The sequence below is a fragment of the Chenopodium quinoa genome, unplaced genomic scaffold (genome assembly GCF_001683475.1).
Source record: "Chenopodium quinoa cultivar QQ74 unplaced genomic scaffold, ASM168347v1, whole genome shotgun sequence".
NCBI classification, from domain to species: Eukaryota; Viridiplantae; Streptophyta; class Magnoliopsida; order Caryophyllales; family Amaranthaceae; genus Chenopodium; species Chenopodium quinoa.
In genome coordinates, this window is record NW_018745291.1 from 822,358 (window position 1) to 839,237 (window position 16,880).

General features: G+C 35.0%; 1 protein-coding gene across 1 annotated transcript; it reads right to left on the reverse strand.

The window, feature by feature from the left end:
• Positions 1-7,797: 7,797 nt before the first annotated feature.
• LOC110712254 (transmembrane emp24 domain-containing protein p24beta2-like) lies at positions 7,798-12,365 on the reverse strand. Its single transcript, XM_021890715.1, is given in 5 exon segments — positions 7,798-8,044; positions 8,830-8,924; positions 8,926-8,935; positions 9,027-9,213; positions 12,360-12,365. Coding segments are annotated over 5 exon segments (432 nt in total). The 3' UTR covers positions 7,798-7,910.
• Positions 12,366-16,880: the final 4,515 nt, after the last annotated feature.

The window sequence follows — 16,880 nt, forward strand, 5'->3', positions numbered from 1 at the left end:
TATTTCTCTCCTCCCCAAAGTTATTCTCTACACACTTTATTTGAAGAAACTGGCAATCTCTTCATCTAAATCTCTATCAATTAGTTAATATCTTTCATACTTGTTGTTTAGTTCGTAAATTTCCTGTAATTTACTTATTTAAACTTATTAGTGCTTGGTTTGTATATTATTATTATTTGTAATTGAACATTGTTTTTTAGATTTTGTTCCCACAAATTTGTAGTACTAGAAGTTTTGTACTAGGAAAACCTAACACAAAAGGTCTATTTGAAGAGATTTACAGACAAATTAAAGTGAAATGTAATTTTCATCTGCATTTGCTGTTGAAGTTAATTTTCGTAAGCAAGCATAATTCAAAAGATTAAAAAATAATACAACTAACCTTGATATAGCTTAAAAACTGATGACGCTGATTGCCAGGGTTGTCCTGAGACAGAGGGAGGATCAGAAACAAAAGTTTCATAGCCAATTTAATTTTAGAATGATTACTGAAATAAAAAGAAATTCACAAGGGAGAAATTGTACCAGTTTAGGCGATTTACCCCAGAATAACATTAGGGATGTGTTGAATGATCTTCACCATCAGGTTGCTGACATCTTTTCTCCAGGTTCACACATTCCTTAATCTGGAGTCGTTTTTTCGACTTGAGTTCAGAAAAATAGCTTGGAACTTGTTTCAATCTCGGACAATATTGAATCTCCACATGTTCTAAAGCTGAGAGGCCAGCTAGTGATTCAGGGAGATCCAACAGATTAGGCAAATATCTGATGACAAGCTGACGGAGCAGGATGAGATGTCCAACCGACTCTGGTAGACTTCTGACATTATAAAGCCAACTGAGAGAGAGTTCCTCAAGTGTTGTGAGGCACTCAAGGCCCATTAGCAGGGGTTCTTCTATTGACATATTTGACACTTTCAAAGAGCAGCGATTCTGAAGTACCGGAACTACTGCTGAAGCTGATGATGATGATACCGTTGCTGATGCTTGGACACTGAGAACATGTTTTAGGAGATCTCTATGGCAGTTGCTTATCTCCAGTGAATGAAGAGTTGGCATATCAGGCATTAATATAAGCTCTGGGCAACCGCTTAGTCTGAGATCATTAAGTCGAGGGAGATTCCTTTCTTTCTCTTGTTCATAATCAGCATTGTGCCCTTCAACTCTTGACCATCCTTTTAGTTGTGGTAAATTAACCAAACTCAGATGCTCTAAGGATGGAAAGTATGGTGTCTTAGATAAAACCATACTATTATTATCACAAATTTCTATCTACTCCAAGGCAATAAGTCCCCAACGATCAAGATACCTGAGACAACCAAGTTTACTGATGGAGGGTAGATATTTGCATCGATTGCAATCAGCTATATGTATGGAAACAAGGTTACTGAGCAAAGAAGAAAAGTGATCAACCGACCATTGTGGAAACCTCTCTCCCTTCCAGTTCCTTACTGTTAGGATTTTGAGAGTGGAAGAAGGCTGCAATAATTCTAACTCCATGCCATCTTTCCTTTTCGTATTTCTCTGCTGATGGTTCTGCATTTGAATATGACCATTCTAATGAGAGCTCATGAAGCTTCTTGCCCTTTAAAAATGTTGAATCCTCTGGTAATACATGCACCTCACGATCATTCTGATATCGAACCCTTAGCTTTCCAGCAAGATGAGTGAAGCAAGCCAGTGCATCTAACCCATTATTATTTGTTGGATAATATTCCTCCTTATTATTAGAGTTTGCTAAAAATAAATAAAGGAGAATTTACAAGAAAGAAGAGAAAAAGGATAAGAGGAATAAAAGGAGAAAAAAAGGAGAGTAGTAGCAAAATAAGAAATAATCAATGGCAAATTATATAACGATAATTTGCACCATTAGTTATTTAGATATAGGCTGATTATAAATATGTAATCAGATTATTTGTTAATTGAAAATTGAGATTGAATTTGTATCACATTATTTTTGATAAATAGAAATACAATTTAAATTTGAGAGTATATACCATCAAATATTAGTTTATAGTTTATAAACACTTTGTGAGTTAATCTAGTATATTATAGAGATATAATTATTACCTATTTTGTTTATACACAAAGGGAAAGTAAATATTATTTCCGTTGCAAGATTATTTGTGATCTTTCCCAATTGTCTGGTATCAGAGCCGGTTACATATATACACGTTGTATAAAACAAAATGGAAGATTCGATGGTAAGCTTATTGGGAATGATTAAATTGACGTCGTCCAACTATTCCACGTGAAAGTCTCGAATTGAGGATATCCTTTATTGCAAGGATTTATATAAACCCATCAAGGAAGAAAATAAACCAGAAAGTAAAACCGTAGTTGTATGGAAATTGGAGAATCGAAAGGCAATCGGGCTGATACGACAACATATTGATCAAAGTATTTTTCAACATGTTGCTAATGATACCAATGCCTACAAGATTTGAAAAAAGCTTGAGTCAATGTATGAGAGGAAGACAACTTTAAATAAAGCTACATTAGTGAGAAGGTTGGTTCGTCTTCTATACAAAGAAGGTAAAAATTAAATATGGCAGAACACATGAATGAATTTCAAGGCATTGTTAATCAGCTAACAAATGTTAGCATGACAATTGAAGATGAAGTCCAAGCCTTATTACTCCTTAGCTCATTACCCGATAGCTGGGAAACTCTTGTTATCTTGTTGAGCAATTCGGCTCCGAATGGTAAACTCACCGTACCCTTGACATGGTGAAAGATAGCTTATTCAATGAAAAGCTAGAAGGAAAGAATTTGCCTCCACAAATAATCAAACTGAAGCACACATTGTTGAAAGTCGAGGGAGATCGATGTTTAGAGGCTCCCAAAGTCAAGATAAATTGAGAGGCAGATCGAAATCTAAAAAGAGGTTCACTTGCTTTTATTTTCAAAAGGCAGGGCATAAGCAAAGTGAATGTCGAATATGGAAGAGGGACATGCGATCAAAGAATGACAAGAGTAGTGATAATGAAGACAAGAAAAATGTCACGGCTAAGCAGTTGGTGACGAAGTTTATTTTGCAGGTGATGACTCAAGTTATAACCTTACAAATAAAGATTGTAGCTGGGTGATTGATACAGGTGCTTCATATCATCTAACTGTAAACAAAGATTACTTCACATCGTACACTAGCGGCGATCTTGGCTTTGTGAGGATGGGAAATAATGGATCCTGCAAAATAATTGGTATTGGAGATGTTTGCATGGAAACCAATGTAGGGTGCAAGAAGCTAGCTTTACATGATGTTAGACATGTTCCAAATGTAAGGCTGAATTTGACCTCAGCTGGCAAACTTGACGATGAAGGGTATGCGAATCACTTTTCTAATGGAAAGTGGAAGTTGTCTAGAGGCTCGATAATCATTGCTCATGGAAAGAAGCAACAAACCCTTTATGTCACAAATGGGAAGCTCAACACACAATTAAATGTAGCCGAAAAATGTTCTATCAAGTTATGGCATAAGCGGCTCGGGCATATGAGCGAGAAAGGATTGCAAATCCTCACTCGAAAGAAAATTCTTCCGTCGAAGGTTGTTCATTTGAAATCTTCTGTTGATTGTTTAGCTGGAAAACAACACAGAGTTTCATTTCGAAGAAATCCACCATCTAGAAGACCACGTATTCTAGATTTGATTTACACAGATGTATGTTCTATGATAGAAAAATCTCTTGGTGGGGCATCTTATTTTGTCACATTTATTGATGACCATTCCAGGAAAGTATGGGTTTATCTTTTGAAAAGTAAAGACCAAGTCCTTAATGCATTCAAGGAGCTTCATGCAAAAGTAGAGAGAGAACCTTATTATTGATAGTCCTTTCTAGACCGCCCCATAGTACTATCTGAATGATGTATTATTGTCTTATGTTTACTTGTCTAGAGCTGTTGTTCTCATGTCCCATAAACTAGCGTATGTAATATACATCTCACCTTATATGCCAACATTTCAGGAAGGGTTCCCGTCTTGGACATGACACACTTGTTGATGGGATGCTCAAAGATGGGCTGTGGGATGTTTACAATGATTGTGGCATGGGAGTTTGTGCTGAATTATGTGCAGAACATCATGCAGTAACAAGAGAGGATCAGGTAAAGTCTTGACTCCATTTTTAATGCTTGTACCATCCATATATAGGGTAACTATGTCTTGCTCTAACTAATTGCTTTTTGATAGAATTATGCTTAAAGTTGGAGATTGATCCATATTATCACCACAATTTATAAATAAACCTTTAACTTAAACCTATGTGGTAAAAGCTATTGCATTTCTTCTCTATTTTATACAATGAATAAATACTTGTTTTGCATGACGCTACAGGATAACTATGCTTGCCAAAGCTTTGAGCGTGGCGTTGCTGCTCAGGAGGCTGGTGCTTTTTCATGGGAGATAGTTCCCGTAAGGGCATAACTTTGTTGTTATATTTTCATTCTCTTTTCTGTGATTGTTTCATACTGATATATATGTATCGGTGCAGGTTGAAGTTTCCGGTGGAAGGGGAAAACCAACAACAGTCGTTGATAAAGATGAAGGCCCTACTAAGGTATAATATTGATAAGTAACATTGTCAATGACATCTCATGTTGAATAGTAATTATTTATGTGTACGTTAATGTTTGTTTATCCCTTTGTTATATTGATTGTTTGATGCTCTATGTCTTTTCATTATTTTACCAAAAATCCTTTTCCTATTCCTATTCAATTTTTTTTCTATGGCCTTCAAAATGCAATGACCTTTGTGGAGAGTATTGACGTGGTCCTGGTGTAGCCAAGAAGTACCCCTTCTATGTAATTTTCAATTTCTTATGTCAAAATAAAATGAATGAAAAAACTGGTCATCAAGTGGCTCATTTTGATTTGAGTAAAGCCTATAAGCTCTCTGGACTGATTTGACTTTACATCTGTATTCTGCCAAAGTTTTCATTTCTGTTTATGCTATCTTTATCAGGGGCTGCTTGAGTTCATCTTTTTTCTTCTCTTGTGTGTTGCAGTATGACCCTGCCAAATTAAGAAAACTTAGACCAAGTTTCAAAGCAGATGGAGGCACTGTTACTGCTGGAAATGCTTCTAGCATAAGGTTTGTCACTTACTCGTGGATGTTGTGCTTGTTAGGTGATATATATGTAGGGAAGTCAAATGTTGCAAACTTGCAGTGCATGCACTCTTTTCTAACATTTTTATTGTTTGATGACAGTGATGGTGCTGCTGCAATTGTTTTAGTGAGTGGAAAGAAGGCACTAGAGCTTGGGTTAGAGGTGATTGCTAAGATTAGTGGTTATGGAGATGCTGCTCAGGTATTGTATGAACTTTTTACTTGTAGACAACATACTCTAGAGTTTTACGTAAAAAGTTTGGAGGATTATTATTACCTATAAAGTAATAAGTTTTTTTAATATGCATTTTGAGTTTTGCCATCATGGCATTTTTTTTGTTACTGAATCCTAATTTATGGTCAGGCTCCAGAGAATTTTACGACAGCTCCTGCCCTCGCAATACCAAAGGCCATTTCTCATGCAGGCTTGAATGCTTCTCAGATTGATTACTATGAGATAAATGAAGCTTTCGCTGTATGTGCTCTTTTTCTTTGTCATGCTTGAAGCTATGAGCAACTGTCATATTTTAATTAATCTTCTTCTGACATGAGCAGGTTGTTTCTGTTGCGAACATGAAATTGCTTGGACTTTCTGAGGTCAGTCTCCTGGGACCTAAAACTTCTTGCACACTGAAAAAACAATATATTCACGCTCAATTATGTTTGCATAAAGTTGTGTCATGTCCACATCATTGTGCCGTCGTTAGTGTTGTGGTTTCTTCATATGCTAACAAGGTCCTGAGCCATTCGACTTGATGGTGTTTGTTGACTTTCTACCTTCAATTCTGCAGGAAAAAGTAAATGTGCATGGTGGAGCTGTGTCTTTGGGACACCCTCTTGGGTGCAGTGGAGCACGAATCATCGTGACACTCTTGGGGGTATAACTCTAATTGCTCTTTTACGGTGTATGTTTGTATAGTTTGGTGCAAAAATGTATCTCAAAATCATTTCATTTGACACAGTTACAATTTTGTTATCCTCATACAATGAATAGTGGGTATATCAGGTTAAGACGAGTTATCAAAAGTATCTGAATGCAACCCTTTTTTGGTTGGCTGTACCTTTTTACAGGGTTGTTATTGACTCTTTCCTGATTGTAATTGCATTGCTTTTACAGGTACTACGACAGAAAAGTGGGAAATATGGTGTTGCTGGTGTTTGTAATGGTGGAGGTGGTGCATCTGCTCTTGTTGTAGAGCTTTTGTAAGACTTGATATTTAAGGTAACCCCAAGCAATAGTCCTCACTCATTGCAGTTTTGAATAATAATATTTCGTCAAGCTTTGGGCATCTTCATTCCTGCTTTTGGCCCTTATATAGTTCTGTACTTTCTGAAATAGAAATTCCAGCAGTATATTTTAGTATCATTCAGTGAAGGATACAAAATAAATCTGACTGGGAGAGAACTCTGAAATGTGTTGTATTATGCTTTTAAATTGCAGGCTTATTGAGGACTTAGCTCATCACAACGTTGGAGGAGCTGTTAGAAATAAGTTGTATGCAACCTGTCATTTATGACATTTTTTATGCCCCCCTTTATATGGCTCCAGTAATGCAAGCATTTTTTTTAAAAAAATAAAATTAATAGTGGTACAAATGTTTTCGTACTTCGGTAGCTTTTGGTTTTTGTTTTTTTTTCTTACTTGGCGTTTGGAAGTTTAGATGATATGATAGTATTTGTTTTATGTTGTACTAGGACCGACCAATTGAATGGGGGCATAAGCTGTATTCTTTGTATCTCATCTTTAAGTTTATGTCTATTCTTGATTTTAAGTAATAATAAGCTGAATGTTGATTCCGAAAATGGAATTGGATCCATTACATATTGCAATTAACCTGAATGGTGAGTGCAAGTCCATCAGCTGGATTATTAAACAGTTGGTTTTGTGTTACTATCATTGACAGGTGAAAAGTGATGGTTTTCAACTTCAAATTCCATCATCTTTTATTAGACTGTTTAAGAGTGGCAGCTAATCATTAATTTGTAGGGGCGTAATTGCTCATCTTTGCCTATAATACTTTTCATAAATTTTGTTTATCACAAAGGTATAAAAACTGAAATGCAATACTCATTAGATCTTGCTAACGAACGCCTCCGGGGCGTTAAATAACCCTTTAAAATAGTTCCTAAAATGGTACGAAATATTAATTTGAAAATACATGCCAAAATCGCACAGTGATCAATGTAATTAATGTTTACGGAGTATTTCAAGTTAATATTTCTACTTTAATTTATCTTGTCGGGCATTCGTTAGCTTTTGCCATTAATAATAATTATGAACATTAATTACAGACATTAATAATAATTATGAATATTAATTATGGACATTAATATATATGTAGACATTAATATAAAATGAAAACAACAGGAAACAAGGAGATCTAAACAAAAGTTTTGACATGGGCTAGATTGCTTTACTATATGTCTATATGAAACCATAAAAATAAATATAAATTAGAAATGGCATAATATCAATTGAGTATATGAAATCACGAAACACTTTTGTGAGACTTTTCAAGTGCATTTGCACATCCAACTAACATCTCAAGAGAGTGCGGCTAACCAAATATAAATAGAGATACAAGATATACTTGATACTAGTACAACACATGTTATAGACTACAAGAAACCAAAACCTAAAAAAAAAAAAAACAACATATAGTGATAATTGCCGCCCAAACTTCTACTTTGAACTTCCAATATAACAAGAAGGGAAAAAGTAAGGAATGACAAAAGCACAAAAGTGGGAACTATATGAAGCTGCTCTAAAATTGGGGGCAACAGGTATTCATTCACCAACAAAACACTAAACTCTGGATGTCCCAAGCTTACGTTCAAATAGGCATTTGAGCAGATAGACTTGGAGAACACTCGCCCCAATAAGTGTTGTTGATTCAAAGATTGCCTTATGGATTGCTCTTTTGCTCATTCCTTCGTTAACTGCATCCAAATCAGGTAAATTTCAAGTCATATTTCTCATGCTGTTAACAATGTACACAAGAATTACATTTTTTTTTAAGTATGCGGGGAGAGAGAAAAACTTAAACATACAGAAACTAAGCTTAATGATAAGGGAGAATTCCGCATTTCAATTTACAGCTCGTTCTACAACCAGCAAGAGATAACTTTAACTCTTTATAAGTTTCACTCCCTAATGCATAAGACTGATTCTTGCCTATCCTTAACAGAGTTTACAAAGGCAAATTATTAGTTATTTTTCTTGTAAAAAACATGTAATTTAGGATGTTATTTGGTCATATAACTTCCAAGATAGGGAAGCAAATTCTAGGTAAGTGCAAAATGGGGATTACAACAAAAATATCCAATTTCAATTTTATTATGCATAGGCATAGAGAACAACTCTTAGCTAGCTGAATTTTACATCAAACAATACATAATCACAAGTTCATGGTATAGTTCACTTAATGTTTAATCAAAATTGGCAGGGGACTAAAAACAAGTCTGAAATATATATATATATATATATAGCTTGCAGGACCTAAAAGATGAACTAATCTAATAATGTCTCTCACGAATAATAATAGTATTCATAGAATAACATTTTCTCGATAATTGCGTATTTTTGGCAAAGGTTTAATTTTGGAAATTTTGATCTAAACCTACTTTTAGTTACTTTAAGGTTCACTTTTGGAATACACAGGAAACAAATTTTTTTTTTAAATAAAGCATGATTTGAAATAAAAATATGTTCCCAAAGAACGTACTTATTGCTTGGCGATCGGTCTCAGCCTCCAACCAGTGCTGTTCAAACTGTATGTTGTAGAGAGCCTCCTCCAATTTATTAATCTGTTCATACACTGCTCAAATGCTCTGCTAATTGTCACATTGGTCTCATAAGATTTTCCTTAAATGAAACAGTAGAAAAAATTTGTTCAATTAAGGCAATGTATTGAGCTATTACCATCTTTTGCATGATGGTCAACATATCCATAGTGACCGGCAAGCACATCAAAATTTATGGTTTCATGATACGGGGACCCATTGGTAAAGCAAAAGTTGTAGACCCCCTTCTTGTGGGCGATAAACTCAAACTTCTCACTAGTTTTGTCACGAATGTCATGGATTTGTTCACCATCAGGTCCTTTCACCTGGCATCAAGACAATATGCCAATAGAGAGTAAGAGAAAAGTTTGCCATATTTTTGTAATAATAATCTGTCCAAAGCATGAAGTTCAATTAAAAGATAATATTGAATCATTATTAAATTGCACGTATAAAAAAAAAAATCTTACGGGGCTTTTTAACTAAAAGCCTTGTAAGGGGGAGTTTGGATTGAAACTACAATTTCGCTTTTGGTTGCAAATCAAAACCGTAGATCATTTGTATAGAGCATCAAGTACAAGTTCCATGAAACCAAAGGCTTTATTTGTGTTAGAGCGGGGGGCACAAGGCTCATATAGATGTAAATTACACAAGTGGGATAGCAAGTAGACACATTATGAAACTACTACCCCAGCCACATGGGGCATGAGCTGCTATAAGTGCCATCACTTAAAGTTATCCTTGATAACCACACTTCCTTTCTCCTCCAACCAAAACAAAATACATACCTACACTTTGGCATAAAGACGACTACTTTCTCATCAGCCTACTCATATGACTCATTCACCGTTCTTTGAGGTCCTAAATGACACCCAATTTCCAATAGAATTGCCAGTCCTCTGTGCTATAAAATTCATCATTTATGGAATTGCTTCCACCAAGAATGTGACCTCTGGGATTTAGGACCTCATCCTCGATTAGGGCAAAGGAATCAATTGTATATATATATATATATCAGAGGTGAGAGATTTAATGATAATAATAATAATAATAATAATAATAATAATAATAATAATAATAATAATAATAATAATAATAATAATAATAATAATATGTTGATGTTTGCTATCAGCCTGGGATTTCGACAAGGAAAGAGGTTGATATTGGACTGTCTCGAGGAAATGGTGGAGCTCTCCGACCTACAGACGTGTTACTCTATTCTTGGGATCGAGGTCGTGACGTGTGTTGACTTGAAATGATCTTCTCCTTTGACACAATTTGGGTTGTCTAACTTTGTTCAGGGGTGGGTTGTGACTGGTGCGGCTAATCGAAAGCGGGTCAAGTACGAAACAAGTTGTCGGGCAATTGGTTATGGTTTTTTTTCCTTTCTCTTTTTCATCTCTAGGGGAACTGGATAAGGATGATGTTGCGCTGATGAAGCGGGTTCAGAAGTTCTCTACGACTCTGGACATTGGGCTCGCGCTGCTGCTCATATTTTCACCAGCATAGGCTTTGCTATAACTAGAGGAGTGGAGCCCACATTGTATCTCGGCTTTCCACTAATTTTTGTAATTTTATTGACTTTAATTTGTTCATTTTTTAATAATAATTGGCAAATCGCTAATGAGTAACCATAATGAGATCGCTGCCCCCAAACTATGAAGAAATTGGCAGATATATATTTCACGAAGGTCACTGCATCTGCAGTTTCCACTTTCTCCTTATCTCCGCGTCAGGTTTCCTTGTGGAAGTCCTAGCAGGGGGATCACACATTTGCCTGGTTGCGAGCAGTCCCAACATCAGGTTTTGGTTAGACTATGAATGGTAAGACTTACCGTTGTGTTCTTTTCTACCAGTTGGGTGTTCCTTTGTTCTCCGTTTTGACACCGTGTTCTGCTTGCTCAAGGGTTTTTGATGGGGATATCTATGGGAATCATGTAGTGTCTTGTGCTAGGATGGTGGGTATTAAACATCGGCATAACATTGTTCATGATACCCTTGTTGATATTTGTTTTCGGTTTGGGATTTCTGCAAGAAAGGAGGTTAACGTTGGGTTGAATGGAGGGAACGACGGGGCTCTTCGACCAGCAGATGTGTTGCTTTATTCCTGGGACAGAGGCCTTGATGTATGTGTTGACTTGACAGGGTCTTCTCCTTTAACACAATTTGGGTTGTCTGACTTCGTTCCTGGTCGTGTTGTGTCAGTTGCGGCTCAGCGGAAGAGGGACAAGTATGGGGCGTGTTGCAGGGCTATTGGTTATGGTTTTCTTCCTTTCTCCTTTTCTTCATTGGGGGAATTAGAGTGTGCTGGCTGGCTGGGCTGCCCAGCCTTAGTGCTAAGCGCCAGCTGGCAGCCTTGGCAGAGGCTGGCTGGCGTGGCGAGGTCAAACCTGGTCAAGGGAGGGGACTATTGCTTGGTGTTTGGCTTGGGGAGCAAGGTGTTTTGGTCCCCCCTTTGGGGGTCCTCACCAACCTTCTCCCTCCATGTGACACTTAGATCTTGTTGATTGCCTTACATTCTAATTTGTTTTTTGATTAAAATAAATTGGTGGAAAAATGCAATTCTCCCATATTGATGGGAGAAGGGAGATCAAGTCTCCTTTCCCTATAAATATACCCAAGTTTTGGGTTTGGGAAAAACCACTTGAGTTGAACTCAATAAGGCATCTCCCTATAGGTGAGAAAACCTTTAAGTTCGTAATACTCTAGTCTTTTCTTGGTCTAGCCCCGACTAACCTTCGGGGTAGAGGCCGTTCGGGTCGGGTCTTGAGGGTGGACTCCGTCAGAGGCTCTCGCGCTTGCGGAGCTAAGGCTTTGAAGTCCGAGCTCTATAGGAGCGAAGCACGCGTCGAGGGTAAGAATGTCATTTCCCTTTCTCTTTCTTTTGTTGTTTAATTATGTGATTGCATGCTTAGTTGCTTTAATTAGTGGGCGGGTCTTGGGTGGGTTTCTCTTCCGCGTAGTGTTGAACGCTACGAAACCCAACAAATTTATTGTACTTCATGGTACTAAGGAATTTATTGTAACCATAAGAAATACAAAATTTATCCAGTGTCATGTGAATTTGTCAGTTAGCCCTCCTATATGCATGCATCCCAAATAAATAGCTGCTATGCGCCTAGTTGCACCCAATGCCGGGTGAAAATTCTTACCCATGTTTACTCTATGAGTAATTCACCTTGTAATTTTTTTGTCACAAGGTTGATCAATCCACTCAGTTGTGGTATTTGAGGGTGAGGATCTCTTATTCTTTTCCCTCACTTTTCAAGAGTCTGACCCACAAATATTAGAATAAAAAAAATGGTGATGGTTGGGACACAATCAAGGTCATTCTTAGAAAAATAAAATTACGGAGTAACGACATATCATTAAGGTACAATCTAAAGACTTAATTTTAGCCAATAATAGTCATCCTTTTAAAATTAAAATTAAAAAAAAGTTATAATTCTACTACTTTGATTCACCAAATCACCTCCATCGTTTGTTACAGTTTTATAGTACAGGCGTCTGTATCAAGCTTGGTACAGACAAAAAAAAGCAGAAAGAACATACAATTGTTTTGTAAAGAACATACAGCTGTTTTGTAAAGAATATCCAACTTTTTTTTTTTTGTATATCTAAAGAACATCTGTAATATTAATAAAGAACATGATAATAATATTATATAATGAACATTATTTATATATACCACCATAATTTAAAAAAAAAATTCAAAGAACATTTAACAATATGCAATGAATAAATTGTCACAAATAAAAGTACATTACACTGACAATCAAAGAACATGGACATATGTTCTTCAATTCTTTTCACTCTTTTTTGGTGCAAATATATCCTTTTCACTCTAGGTATATGTTCATTACATATTAATAGTATATTCTTTTCACTATACCTATATGTTCATTACATTTCTATAATATGTTCTTTCCACTTTTTTTTTAATGAAACGACTGTACGATGCACATTGTACAGGCGCATCATACAGACCCCTGTAGGAACCATGCATTGGCTATTGGATCCCTTCTACGAAGTATTTTGTTCTGTGATGCTGAAGATTTTTTTTGCATCTGCCGATTTAAATTATGTAAATGATTTAATTTTAATTTAGCCATCATATCATACCAGAGTTGCATGGGTAATGTTTTTTTTCATACATTTTACTTGGAATTGGACACATTTTGACACAACCTGGAAATCAACACATATATACGAAGTATTACTGAATCTTGTATACGAAATTAAAAACCAAAACCCAAAAATGAACAAATTGAATGAAAATTGTATAATACACCAGGGTGCACCACGCTCATGGTGCACTTGGTGATGTGGCATAACTAATTAGCATTAAATTAATGGAAAATAAAAAAAAAATTAGTGAAATAAAAAAAAATAAAAAATTTCTGGGCGAAATTATAGGGAATTAGAATTATTCCCTTTAAACTACTTTCAGTTTTAAATTATTATCCTTAATGAACATTTTTCATTTTAAAAACATTTTAAAGAGATTTTTGGGTTTCAATAATACAAAGTATGTTCTTTGAATTTGGCTCATATTTTCTTTGAGGTAACGAGTGACGTACAAATTCTTTTTTGAATTATCATATATCATTATTCTTTATAATCGTATGTTCTTTGAGTTTGATCAGTGTGTTTTTTCAGGTATGAATTATATGTTCTTTACATTATATTTTATGCTATTTTAACATATGTTATTTTGAAATTTAAATTGAAAATGAAATCTTGATTTTTTTCTTAGTTGAAAATATTTTAGAGAGAGAAAACTAAAATTATTATGGAAAGTTAATTTTTGGAGAGAGAAAAAACAATTTTTGGGAAATGATGTCTTTGGTAAGGATTTTTTTCATTAATGTGTAATTTTTCATAAAATTTTAATAAAGTTTTTATCACGTTCTTTTGGTAATGTCAAACATGTTCTTTTTCAAAAACCTGCATGTTCTTTTTCGAACAGTTAAATGTTCTTTCTGCCTTTTTTTTAATTTAACCAGGTGTACCATGTGCATGGTGCACTCGGGTGCACAGATCATGCACACCAAAATGAATACATGTGGGTCAAATTCAATCCGGCCAATTAAGTTTGTTTAAGATAGGCAAATAAAGTAAATAATAATTTTACTCTCTAGTATTTATGTATAGGGGTGATCACGGATCGGATATCCGAATCCGAAAATTCTTGTATTTGATATTCGTATCCGATCCGAAAACTTTCGGATCGGATAGTTCGGATATCTAATATCCGGATATTTTAAAAATATATTATTTAAATGCTATTTTAATAGCTAATTTGATTTTTTTTAAAGGAAAAAGATACATTTAACTTTTTTGTTTTATGGAGTATAACCTGAACCATAGTTCAAAAACAACAACAACGACAAAAAAAAAAAAAAAAAAAAAAAAAAAAAAAAAAACCTAGCAGAACAAACTGATAGATAAAATCGTAAAATACAGTAGGAATTAAAGTGTAACTAATTTTTACAAATTACCCACCAATGTGCTACAATCAATACCAATTGCTACTAATTTAATTATACAATTAATACTAATTGCAACAAGGATATTACCCACCAAGTCAAGAATCTCAAGAAGAACGAACGAGGTCAACCAGCCACCCAAGATATTAATACATGGGAGCTTGAGGACCGAGCGAAGTCGTAGCTGGTGGAGTAGGAGCAACCGCGAGAGTGAGAGAGATGAGGGAAGCCACCGTGAGGAGGAGGGGGGAGCCATGACCGTGAGATGACTGAGATCTGAGAGGCAGTGAGGAGGAGATAATGGAGAGAGGAAAGAGAAAGGGGCGGTGAAGGGGATCTGAGAGGAGAGAGAAGAGAGAGAGGCGGTTAGGAAATGGATTTAGGGTTTGGGTTTTTGGGAGAATGAGGTAAATACTAAAGAGTAACTGAAAGTTTGAAACCGTAAAATAAAAATGAAATAATAATGTAATTAATTTTTCCGGATATCGGATCGGATATTTGAATATCCAATTTTATTTCGGATATCGGATATCCAAAATCCGATATGGTGATATTTGATTCGAAATCAATCAGATCGGATATCCACAATTTTCGGATCGGATTATCGGATTTTCGAATTTTCAGATAATTTTGCTTAACCCTATTATGTATTGATGTCACTACCCTTTGCCCGTTTACTTTTATATTTGATAAGTTCTTAAGTGTTATTTTCTTTACATATTCTTCTTAAGAGAATTCAACTAATTTTACTTGAAATTTATACATCTCTAGTTCTGTATAGATTATACTCCGTACAAATTTAGTTCTGTTTAAATAAACACCAATAATTTGCAAATATTTGAAACTATAAAAATGTTCTTCACCCGACTTGACCCAACCCTACCCTGTATTTTGACAAGTTTCTTACTATTTCTGGTCATGTCTTATGTGAACATCATTATTGTTTATGTGGTGATAAACAACATCCTTATTATTGATTTCCTTTATCACATTTTTTTAGTGACTTTTATAATCTCTTTTGTAAACCAGGTAGCCCATATGGCCTGGTCATCCTTTGTTTGAAAATCAAATGTTACCTTATTGTAGATTGACTGTATATGCTACTCCTTCCGTGTTTAAATAAATGAAACGTTTTAACTTTTTGCACTATTCATCTAATTCACTTTGACTAATGTTTGTGATTATTACATAAAAATAAGAAAAGTCTTTGTGCGTACTTTTTGAAATCATTTCAATGAATAATCTATTAAAATTCAATTGTTATATTTTTATTTATTGATAATTAAAGATATTATCAGTCAAAGTATTGCGCGCATTGACATATATGAACAAGGAAAACGTTTCATTTATTTAAATATGGGGGGAGTATTACATTTTCCTTGTTAAAAAGTTGACAATCTATCTAATTTGACAATTATATGTTACTTATACTAATAGTATAATATCCTATGATGGATATATTGTTTGAAGTATTAAGCAAAGTTTGACTCACTTGGTAATAATCTTATTTTATATCTTAGAAATCTAATGTTCGAATCTTATCAGGTACGGAGTATTTGAAGTTGGAGATCTTATTATATTGCGCTTTTATTGCACACATAAACTTAAAAAGTACTGATTAGAGCTTCTCCAATGTTTTTTTTTTAAAAAAAAAGACTTTAAATTACAATGTTTTGATCTGTATATTATTCACATACCTTAATTTGACCATCATACGATATATAGGTAAGAAAAACAAAAGAATAACAAAAGATGAACACAAAATTTGATCTCAAATCTTAAAACTAAACAAATATTTGATAACGAAGACAACAAAATCATAAGATAACGAAGATCACCCAATTAGAAAATTGAAATTGTCCATTGTTGACATTGAAATCGTTTATCACGTCCTACAAAGTACAAGTACAACTAGGGGTGTACACCGGTCCAAAACCGGACCGGACCTGGACCGGACCTGTTTGGACCGGGGACCTGAATTAGGTAATTTTGAGGACCGGGGACCGGACCTGATTTAACAGGTACGGTTCCGGGCCAGACCTGAAAAATCAGGTCCGGTCCGGGTTTAGACCTGAATGGACCTGTTTTGTGATTTTTTCGTTTTTTTTTTTTTTTTTTTAATAAATAACCTGTTTCAAAGGCTGTGATCCAGAATTACTATAACTTTAAGATGATTCTAACCTCATAAGATTGCCAATTCATCTCTGGATGTCCACTCTAGTTCTGTTTCATCAAATTTAAGCATAAAGAACCAAACTTTAATATCTAACTTTCAACGACTAAAAAACCCAACAACCTTAACCTCAAATTTGTCCATCTTCAATTCATCTAAACAATTTTTATCATGATTAATATTAAATACAGACCAAAAAAAGAAATTATTTTGACAGGAGGCTCAGATCGGCATAGCATCAAACAAACAATTTGGTGTGGCAAATCTAGCAAGGGAAAAATCAACAATGGCGGCAAACCAAACCTGAAAAGATGCGCATTTGAAGAGAGAG